This window comes from Mastomys coucha, unplaced genomic scaffold (genome assembly GCF_008632895.1).
Source record: "Mastomys coucha isolate ucsf_1 unplaced genomic scaffold, UCSF_Mcou_1 pScaffold5, whole genome shotgun sequence".
NCBI lineage: Eukaryota > Metazoa > Chordata > Mammalia > Rodentia > Muridae > Mastomys > Mastomys coucha.
In genome coordinates this window covers 118602578-118613386 of record NW_022196911.1, presented here as the reverse complement: position 1 = coordinate 118613386, position 10809 = coordinate 118602578, and the positions used below count along the sequence as shown (strand labels likewise).

Here is a 10809-nt window from a genome sequence, read left to right as displayed (position 1 = left end):
CAGTAGTATTTTTAAACTTCAGGAAAATGGTAGAGAGACAAGCTCTAGGTGAGTAAGGTCACACCTGCCGGCAAACCAGAGAGAAGCCAAACCAGCAAAAGTGGGTGGGCTGGGTGGGTTGCTGAGCAAACAGCCCAGCATGTTTCCAATTGAGGCACAGGCCTAAAAACAGAAGAACGCCAGAGCCTTAGCAGTCTGGGTGGAGGAAAACCTCACTGTTGTTGAGAGCTGGAGCGTACGAGGGCTCAGCTGCAGGCATCTGTTTCCCTTCTTCTAGAGGAGATGGATTTACAATTTCAGCCAAATCTCCTCTATGCTCTGGATTACTGTTGAGGTTTCTGGGGGGAGCTTTCCAAAAGAAAAATATAATAGATTGCTTCCATGGTCCCCTTGGAACATCAAGTAGGTAAGCTTTGGCTAGTATGAGCCTCTAGGTCAGGAGAGACTGTAACACAATCATCCTTATCCTCTGCCACAGTAACACTGGTGAGAATAACTGGAATTATATTCCATTTTATTATGTATTATATAAAGAGCTATGTCTTTAGAAGGAGTAGAATGAAAATTTCAAGCAAAAGCAATTTAGTTTCTCATATAGTAGCAAGGCCGAAGCACAGACATTGTTTCTTTATGGGGGCTCCTGGTGCCCATGATAGCACTAATACTCTGCCCTCGAGTCTCCAGAAGAAAAGATAAGGAACTTGAGGCATACAGATTTTCCATTAACAATGAAAATAAACAGGTATTTAGATGGCAAGTCTTTCTGACTCTTATTTGATAAAATAATATGTTCAATGTCTACCAAAGGAAATCAGTATGGTTTTCTCATTTTCTCATTTCTTTGCATGCCCTCCTTGGTATGTGTGTGTGTGTGTGTGTGTGTGTGTGTGTGTGTGTGTGTGCATTTGTAGACATTGAACCTAAAGCCTTATCATCACTGAATTATACCTGTAGCTTCCACTTGCCTTTTGTATTATGAGACAGGGTCTTGCTCAGAGTGTCTTAGATCCTGGATCCAGACTATAATTCAGGCAGACATTGGATTTGTTACGCTCTTGCGTTAAACTCCTGAGTACCTAGAGACCTGCACCACCAGGTTCAATATGATTTTTTTTTTTTCCATTTTGGTTTTAGGAAGAACATGCCATTGCGCATTTTCTAGAGAACCATTCAGATAATGGTGCAAATTCTAAGTGGAAGAACTCCTAACCTCATTGCACAGAAGATGCAAGAACAAAGGGAGCTGGAATTCCAAGAGAACTTTTTCTTCTGAGTGTATACAAATACTTGACAAGTACATGACTTTTTGCCTCAAAGGAATAGATTTTTCCATTGTCAAAAATACTTTTCTCTAATCAGTTTCTCTTGTAAATATTATAATGTCTTGCAAACTTCTTTTTTATAAAAAAATATGAAGCCATGACTCAGAACCAGAGGACGGAGGATGGTGGACCAGGATCCACCTTACCTTACCTTACCACAAATATAATATCCAGTGTTTCACATTGTTTTAAAATTCATCCCAAGCCCTTGTCCAAGACATAACTGAGACTGTAGCTGCAAGTGGGAATTGCTGTGTCTCTGACAGGAGATGCTTAGATCTGATCACCTGCATCTCAGGCATCCAAACATCCTTTTGGATAGAAGGCTGTGTGGCGGGCACCAGTGTTAGCGACAGCTCATGCATCATTCCAATCTTCTGTATTTAAGCATCTGTTCGGGGAAAGCTACACACTAAACACCTGTGGTTCACATGCACTAGTCTCAGCTGCTTCTGTGTCGCTCGACTCCAGCATCTCCCCATCTCTCAGCTGCTTCTGTGTCGCTCCGACTCCAGCATCTCCCCAGCTGCTCTCAGCTTGGGACGTCTCTGCTGCCTGAGTGGAGAGAGCGAGCGAGCTCACTGCCTGGCTGGAACTTCCAGCTCAGTGTTTGAGTGAAGGACACCAGTCCTCCAGAGCACATTATTCACCCGTTAGATTCGGGCTGCTGGGGCTGCAGACAAAGGAACTACTGTGTCCTATCTCCCTCTACCATGTGCTCCGTGACATCATTGTTACATAGTGTCTTTTGATTCAAAGCGTGGATTTCTGTACGACTTTGAGTGATGTTAGAAGCTAAGTAAGAAGTACAGAAACTATATTTCTTAAAGGCTTTGCTTGAAAGAATATCTTTTTTTTTTTTGGTCTTTCGAGACAGGGTTTTTCTGTGTAGCCCTGGCTGTCCTGGAACTCACTCTGTAGACCAGGCTGGCCTTGAACTCAGAAATCTGCCTGCCTCTGCCTCCCAAGTGCTGGGATGAAAGGCGTGCGCCACCACTGCCCAGCTTGAAAGAATATCTTAAGCTTGATCATTCTCTTGAAACAAGACTATTAATAAAGGCAAGTCCTAATATCTTAATGGAGAAACCATATAAATCCTGCTCTGATAGGTGTTATGTCCAAAAAATACTACTATATTGATCATCTGGCTGATTTTTAAGAGAACAGACATTATAAATCATAAATAAAAATTGACAACAAGGCTTAGTAGATTTGATGTTGGATTTTAAGAGAAAGCTGGGATACCTTACACATTAAAATGTATGATATAAATCATTATTAATTCACCAAAGACAAGTGGACTTTGTTCTTAGATTTGCATTATGTACAGACACACATAATATCTCAATTACTTGTGATTTTATTTGACCACTGACAGGATATAGAAGTTAAAGAAAAAAAAAACAACTTGGACATAGATCAGGTGGGAACCTTCCGCGGTCTCCTTCCTCTTTGACTCATTGGGCTTCGGCCAATAAAAACGGAAATAGAGGAGAAAAAATAAAAATAAATAAAACTAAACAGAGCACAGCTGTCTAGGAGACGGTGGTGGCTTTCTCATGAGTCCACGCTGTGACGCCAGAACGCATCGCACAGGGAAAGCCTGGAGGATCCGAACGCGGGGCCGCGCTCGCTCGGGAAGTCCGTCGCGTTTCCCTCGACGCGTCCACTCACTTCATTTCTTATCCAGACGCGCCCGTCGTCCGCGTGTCTCAGCCCGGGCGTTCGCGTCGGCCACGCCCTCCTCCCGCTGTGGATAATCGATAAACTGAGTCCCAGTGTGGCGGACACTCTCCTCGGGGTCCGTCACGTCTGAGGTGCGCACCGTAAACACCCGGGGAGGAAGTCACGGGCGGATGGACGCGAACCCCCAACCCAAGGACCAAGGCTCACGCCAGCGGCAACAGCTAATTTTTTAGTATTATTTTTAATTAAAATATTCCACCATTTTCCCCTTCCCTTTAAACTTTCCCATAATCCTCGCCACTCGTTTTCGGATTTCTGTCCTTTTCATTTATTTTAATTATCATCGCTATGCAGACCCACTGAGTGCCTCTGCCCCGCTGGGTCCGTGTCTTCCGGGGCAGCCGCTGGGCACAGGAGCTGCGCTGTGCAGACCCCAGGGCTGCGCACCCCGCGCAGTCTCTGTGATCGCGGTCATCCCCCTGCCTCAGACACAAGCGCGAGCACGCCCAGGAAGCGGCTTCCGGAGGCGTCCCAGTCGCGGTCATGCCCCTGCCTCAGCTCCCACCCCACCCCGCCCCCCCATCCCGGCAGCAGGAGCAAGAGGAAGTTGCTCAACCCTCGGGTCCAGCCGCGCGCGGGGGGCGACGGGAAGGCGGGGAGGGGCGGGGCCGGGCCCTGGCGGCGTCCGCAGGCCTCGGTCCGGTCGGAGCTCAGGTCCAGGGGTCGCGGGGTCGCGGGGTCGCCGCCCCGGGGGGTCCGGAAGCTGGGGCAGGGGCGTGACCTCAAGTGCGCCGTGACTGACCGGCGGCGGCGGCCGCTTCCGGGTCGGGCGGGGCAGGGGGCGGAGCTGAGGCAGGGGGATGGCTCTGAGTGAAACGGCCAGGGCCAGGACACCGGACGGAGAGGGCGGGGGCCTTGAAACCGCTCAGGGCCGGGAGTCGGGGCGGGCGGAGCTGCGGAGGAACCGAGGCCACGCCCGCAGGCGCGCCCCGCCCACCCTGGAACTCATCCTTTCAGGTCGCTTCCGGTCGCTCCCGGCTCGCACCGCCCAGGCCCCGACATCACTTCCGCTCTGGTCACGCCCACTCGCTTGCTCCCGCCATGGCGCCCGGCGGCCTGCGCGCCCTCCTGGTGGGCGTGGCACTGGCGGCGTGCGCTGCGATGACGCCACCGGACCGCGATGGGCCCCGCCCCCGAGCCAAGGCCCCGCCCCCTTCGCCCCTCACAGACGCCGAGCCCCGCCTCCCCGATCCAGAGGCCACGCCACCGACCACGCCCATCCGGAACCTGCGCGTCGACCCCGCGACCATGCACGTGATCTGGGACGTGGTGGGCGGGGCCGGGGCGGCCGGGGGCAGGGACAAGTTCCTGTGCCGCAAGGGGGAGCACGGCCCCACCCTGCGCGTGAGTGACAGCGGTGACCCCGGGGGGAGTGCGGGCGGAAAGCAGGGCGGGGCCTCGCACGCGGCCATCCTCCTGCCTCAGCTTACATCACTCTCTCACTCCCGGTCATCCCCCTGCCTCACCTCACTTGTTCACTCGTGCTCATCCCCCTGCCTCAGCTCCCCTCCCTCGCTCACTTGCGGTCATCCACCCACCACCGTGACCCCGCCCCGTAACCTCGTGACCCCGGGTTGACACCCCCACCCCCCGCAGGCCCACACCAAGCCCCGCCCCTACTGCGATTTCCCGTCCTCGCTCTCCATCTGCAAAGACACCGACGTCATCGTCTTTCCCGAGGGGCGGAGGGACCAGGCCGCCCGGATCCGGTTCCGGCCCCGGGGTCGGCCACGCCCACTTCTCACCCTCACCACGCCCACCCCGGCCCTGACCACGCCCACACAGCCCCAACACCCTGCCGCCTGACCACGCCCACCCCGCCCAGGCCCCGCCCACCCATGCACTGACCGCACCCACTCTAACCCCGCCCCTTGACGCCCGTGTGACCCCCGCGTGACTCCGACCCCGCCCACAGACGCGAACCCCGGGTCCGCCCCCCGGGACCTGCGCTGCGCGGTGCGCGAGGTGGATGCGGTGACGCCGACGCTGGCTATGACGTGTCGCTGGAGGCGGGGTCCCGCAGCGCACGCGGACCTGCGCTACCGGATGTTCTGGCGGGACGCACGGTGAGGGGCCTGGGGGCGGGGCCTCAGGTGTTTCAGGGTGACTTCACTTCCTGTCCGCTCATAGGGGCGGTGGGCGGGGCCTCGGGATGACGTTACTTCCGGGCTGGTGGGAGGCGGGCGTGGCCTGGGCTCCCAGGATGGGCGTGGCCTCGACTTTCCGTGAGCCCCGCCCCCTCACCCAGGCTCCACCCCCAGGCTCCGCCCAGACCATGACCTGGAGTGCGCGCGCCCCGAGGCCGACCTGGACAGCGACGGCGGCGAGCGCTGCACGGTGACCCTTGACCTCGGCCGTGACCCCGTGACCCTCGTGATCGTGACAGTGAACGCCAGCCACGGGGGCGGGGCCGCGTCGGGGGGCGTAGCCGGGGCAGCCGCGGTGGCCTGCAGGGACATCCCCGTGGACCTGGTGCAGGCGGGTGAGCGGGCCTACTGTGCGCAGGCACGGACTCGGGGAGGGAGACATGTGTCTGGGGTAGGGGCATGACCAGGTTGGCGGACCTGAGGGCGGTGGGCGAGTCAGGGACAGACATGTGAGGCAGGGGGATGACCGGGATGGCCAACAAGGGTGGTTGAGGGCCGGGGTCGAGGCCCCACCCGCCCCCTGGCCCCGGCCACGCCCCTGACCGAGGGCCCCCTCCCCCCCGTAGAGGAGCTGGCCCCGCCCACGCTGACAGGGGTGTGCAACGGGTCCGAGGCGCGCATGAGCTGGGCGGTGAGGAGTCACTTCCACCACAAGTTCGAGTTCACGCTGCAGATCAACCGGGTGCGGGGTCCGGGGGTCCCGGGTGCTGGGTGCTCGGTGCTGGGTGCTGAGTCCCCGCCTCACCCCCACCCCCTCCCCCGCAGTCCTCCCACGCAGAGCCGCAGTTCGTCCAGGTGAGTCGGCCACGCCCCTCCCTACTCCGCAAACCCCGCCTGAGGGCGTGTCCCCCGACGTCACCGCCAAGGCTCCGCCCCCAGGTCCAGGACAAACACTTCGAGATCCTGAACGCGCGTGCTCTCTCCATCCGGGTCCAGGCGAGTTGGGCGGAGGGCCTGAGGGTCAGCGGCTGGAGCCCCGCCCTGCGCCTGGGTGAGGCCACGCCCCCTGATCTCAACCCTGGGTGACGTCATGTCCTTCCCGCGGGTGACGTCGCTTCCTGTTCCTCTGAGTCACTTCCTGCCCCACTGATGACTTCACTTCCTGTCTCCCCACCCTATCGCCCCCGCAGCGTGTGACCCCGCGACCCCAGCAGAGGAAAAGTCAGCCATGATGGCGGCCTGGTTGGCCGCAGGGACAGGGATGACATTCCTGCTGCTGCTGCTGCTGCTGCTGTGGAGGTGATGACTTTGACACGTGCGGGCAGGGGGCGGGGCCAATCATGTCTGACCCCGCCCCCCATCTACGCCCACCCTGCTGCTGCTAGGGCGACTGTGCTGAATATTGTAATGTATGCAAACGTATGCAGACCTATGCTAATCGTGCCGATTCATGCAGAGCCAACCACTGGCTTCCTGTGTGTGGGCCGGTGTATGCTAATATATGCAAATACATGCTGATCCGCTGAGACCTGCGTGACTGCATAGAGGATGCTGGCCTGCTTGCTGTGGCCCATGCTAGTTTATGCTAATTCATGCTAATCTGGTCCGTGTATGCTAATCTGCGGGAGCCTCATAGCGTGGCCTGGGAGGTGCTGCGGCCTATGCTAATGTATGCAAATGATCGTCAATAGGGAGAAGGCCGCTGATCTTATGCTAATGTATGCTAATAATTGCTAATAAAGTCAACTCACAAGTGATCTATGCTAATATATACTAATGTATGCTAACCAGCAATGCAGGTTCGATACATCTATGCTGATATATGGAAATTCATGCTAATGAGGCCAACACATGGCTTGAGCCTGTCCTGCTTCTTGCGAATGTATGCTAATCTATGCTAATGTACGCTAATTTCTGCAAATCCCCACCAAGCGGCAGCTCAGGCTAATGGATGCTAATGTATGCTAATTGCGGTGGGTGAAGCCGTGACGTCACTGACCGCGTCCTCCCGCCAGTGACGGACAGTTTTGACCCTGCCCCGACCCCAGCAGGAAGTCGATGCTCGCGCGCCTGTGCCCGCCCATCCCACGCATGCGTGTCCCTGTGGGATCTACCATGGAAGCCATGACGCTGGGGGAGACGGTGCGTGTGCTTGAGCGCGGGGGGCAGGACCTGGTGCAGGGGGCAGGGCATAGAGATGACGGGGGGGGGGGTGCCGAAGGGAGGGACAAGCCCCACTTCCGTTCCCGAGGGCGGGACTTCCGGTGATTGACGGGCGTCCCTTCCTGTGGACGTGTCCCCGCAGGTCGCGTGGGCGGTGGGAGCGGAGGACTGCGAGGTGACGCGGGTGACGGAGGCCTGAGCCCCGCCCTCAATAAACCTCGGTGCACGCTGTGAAAAATCCGTGTTTGTCTGCCTGTCTGTGCCTGGGTAATCCCCCTGCCTCAGCTCAGCTCGCAAACATCCCTCTGTCTCAGCTCTCTCACACACACGTGCGCGCGTCATACTCAGTGTTCTGTCGCGGTCATCCCCCTGCCTCGGCTAAGTTCCCGGCCATCTCCCTGCCTCGGCTCTCATACACACATACACACGCGCGGGTCAGACTCAGTGTTTAATAGCCGCCATCCCCCTGCCTCAGCTCTGAGAATAGATCTTTGACCCCCGTGATCTGAGGCAGGGGGATGGCCGTCACTGTCCCTGGCCGCGGGCCAGTCTGCGCCATAGGGATGGGGGCGGGGCTCAGACCCTCAGGGAAGCCTTCACCTCCCAGTCCGCCGTCACTCACTCTCCAGCACCGCCCACATCCCTCAGTCTGCGTCCCTGGGACTTAGAAACCACAGGTGACGTCATTAAGCCCTGTAATGACCACGCCCCCACGCTCCGCCGCCCGCAGACCCCGGGAGACTTCCGGATTCGTCGCGCCTCTACTGACGTCACACGGCGAGACCGTAGCCCCGGCCCTCGATCTTTCCTCCAGACACGTCAGGCGCTGGGGCTGTCGGGTCGCGCAGCTGTGATGTCAGCGGGTGGCGACGCCGTAACCGGCCTCTGCGCTTCCGAATTCACGGCGGCAGAGGAAACCGCGGGGTCCCGGGAACCGGCGCGGAGGGGACCGGAGTCGGGAGAATCTGCGCATGCGCGTCGGTCCGCCCGCGCACCCGTCCCTTGGCGCTGTTTCTGGCCGGGCAGCGGTGGACCGGGAAGTGCGTCCCGCTTGCCCGCACGGCTCGGGGGTCAACGGAAGGAGGAGGCGAAAGCGGCGCGGGGAACCGGGCGGGAGTGGGTGGGGCCTCGATCGCGGGGCGCGGGCTCTGTGGGGCGAGGAACGGCGAGAACCCGGCAGACAGGGGTCAGGGAGCGGTGCATGGAGGACAGGGGCGCGGCCAGGCAAGGGTGTCAGTTGGAAGGGTGGGGAAGGGCAGTGATGCAATGGGGGCGGGGCATGGGTGAGGGGCGGGGCAAAGAGGGGGCGTGGCTACGCTCAGACCTGATCCCTGCTATGTATATAGGACGCTGTGTCAGGGGGCGGGGCCTGTGGGTAGAGGGGAGTTACCACAGGAGTTATCAGTGGGGTATGGCCCGAGGGGACGGGCGGTGCCGTCGGGAGGGGCGTGTCCTGGGTGGAGTTGGGGAATGCTCCTTTGCATATGTAAATCAGGCCTGGCTGCTTGTTGCCGAAGCTCCCTCTGTGTGGGCACGGAGGTGATTTGCATATGACGCACAGCTTTGTGAATATGCACACGCTCACTTGCGTACGGTGCTGCGGGCCTGAGCCCCGCCATGCAAACGCCCTTGGGTAAGATTTGCATATGCAAATGGTTATAGGTGGGCGTAGCCCTGACGGGGGCGGGGTGAAGACTGGGGCAATTCCTGTTAGGCTGGCGAATATCAGGAAGGACTTCCGGTTTGGGAAGGGATTTCCTGTGTAGGCGGAGCCTAAATCTGGGGACCTCCAGGGTGGGGCTGGCGGTCAAATAGGGTCACTTCCTGTTTGGCTGGGTGACTGTTAGGAGGCACTTCCGGTTTGGAGATTGACTTCCTGTGTGTGGGTGAGGCCATAGATGAGGACTTCCTGTGTGGGCGGGGCTTCCTGTGTGGTGAGGTGGTCGAGTCTGGTCACATCCGGGTGCAGTCGGCGACTGTCAGGAGGGACTTCCGGTGTGGGGTTCTGTCAACACTCCCGCCTTCTAAGTCTTATGAGAACAACCTACTAAGCTTCATGCAGAGCGTTCTCTGACTTCCCTATCTCAGTTTTTGATATTCCCCCCCCCCCCCAGAAGAGAACATGCATTCTGTGCAGCAGCAAAATCACCTTTTGCTGCCATTTTGTTGCTGTCCTGAATTGCTTCTCTGCTGCTGAGATTGAATCCTCTCAGCAGAAGCATCTCGGGTCATGAACGGTTGCTTTGCGTGGTTGTGTGAGATCGCAGTCTGTGATGTCGGGAGCATTGGAAACACGGTCTCCTGCTTGTTCTCCTCACTGTTGTACGCACAGCTAGCTCTCATCTAACCTAGGCTCGCTTGCTTGGGAATGTTGTCAGCCTCGGCATGAGAGCCGTCTGCATGGATCGTCAGTGGATCACAGACATAGAAAACGGCCATTCTGTTGAGGGCGCGCCCTCAATTAAGGCTCCGTAATGTATCTGTAGCCATAAAATATTGAGAACTGAAAACAATTATGACAAAGAGACAAGAATAAACGAGGAGGTTGTAAAAACTCCAAACCAATGAGCCAGCCATATCAATGACAGGAGCCCCTGCCACGGAATGAGGGAGTTGTAGTTGTGGCTGGAAGGAGCTCCTGGCTCAGAGCAGGGAAGGATACACTGGGATGGAGGGTTCAGAGGCTGTGCTGCCCTGGGGTGAAGTGTCTTTAATCCTGGGTTCCCAGGCCAGTGTGAACAAAGAGGAACAAAACTCCCTCTCAAACAAGATAAACCCAGAAACCACTTCCTAGACCAAATATCACTTCAAACCCGGGTAGCTACACACCAGCATAGGAGCAGAGTGAATAACAGCCAGGAAAATAAGTTCCCTAGAACTCCAAGCTACCTATCACAGCAGGTCCTGAGAAATTAAAACATGCAGCTGATATGGTGGCAAAGACGTTGTTTGGGGGAAGGAAAAGGAGTGAGAACATGGGGATAGAGGTAGACAAGAAGATCTACGACAGGCACATAGACATGGAGCAGAGAGAGAGAGGGAGAGCCACAAGGGTAGGGAAATAAAATAGAGATGGGGCATGTGCAGAGAACAGAGACAGGAAACAAAAATAGAGAGCTGTTGTAGCTGGTGGTCCATGTATATAAAGTACACCTTGCAACAGCAGCAGGTGATGGAGGCAGGTACTGACTTATGTAGTTGCTAAGTCCCTAAGAGCAGACCATTGAAACTGTCTGTGCACAAACCAATACAGGGGCAAGATTCACACGCAGACCAGGAAAGGAAGAGAGAATCTCAGGCATGAAAGAGGAATCAAAAAAAAAAAAAATGAACATATAGGTGAAAAAACTGTGGATTCTAAAATCTTCCTGGCAGTAAAGAACGAGGAACTCTGAAATATGAATACACAAAGGGTACAAATGATTGGAATAGAAGAACATCAGCTCAAAGGTCTAAACAAATATTCTCAATATAATCATCAAGGAAATTTT

General features: G+C 56.6%; 1 protein-coding gene across 5 annotated transcripts; it reads left to right on the top strand.

Moving 5' to 3' along the window:
- The first annotated feature begins 3641 nt into the window (after positions 1-3641).
- Positions 3642-7551, top strand: LOC116078335 (interleukin-3 receptor subunit alpha-like). 5 transcript variants are annotated; one of them, XM_031353472.1, is made up of 9 exons: positions 3642-4412; positions 4984-5134; positions 5330-5550; positions 5782-5897; positions 5981-6010; positions 6095-6206; positions 6346-6454; positions 7204-7297; positions 7461-7551. In XM_031353472.1, the coding sequence occupies exons 1-9, from the start codon at positions 3869-3871 to the stop codon at positions 7515-7517; spliced, it is 1434 nt and encodes a 477-aa protein (XP_031209332.1). In that variant the 5' UTR covers positions 3642-3868; the 3' UTR covers positions 7518-7551. The 5 variants fall into 5 exon arrangements, 3 of the variants coding, with proteins under 3 accessions (XP_031209332.1, XP_031209331.1, XP_031209330.1); XM_031353471.1 differs by having other exon boundaries at positions 5981-6206; positions 7207-7297; XM_031353470.1 differs by having other exon boundaries at positions 5981-6206.
- The last annotated feature ends 3258 nt before the right edge of the window (positions 7552-10809 follow it).

What these genes read in the sequence shown, in the direction of transcription:
- LOC116078335 (XM_031353470.1), top strand. Translation starts at nt 3,869, where the DNA reads ATGGCTCTGAGTGAAACGGCCAGGGCCAGGACACCGGACGGAGAGGGC. An exon ending in AGCACGGCCCCACCCTGCGC is followed by an intron (nt 4,413 to 4,983) that starts GTGAGTGACAGC and finishes CCCCGCCCACAG; the next exon opens with ACGCGAACCCCGGGTCCGCC. An exon ending in CTGCTGCTGCTGCTGTGGAG is followed by an intron (nt 6,455 to 7,203) that starts GTGATGACTTTG and finishes CCCCGACCCCAG; the next exon opens with CAGGAAGTCGATGCTCGCGC.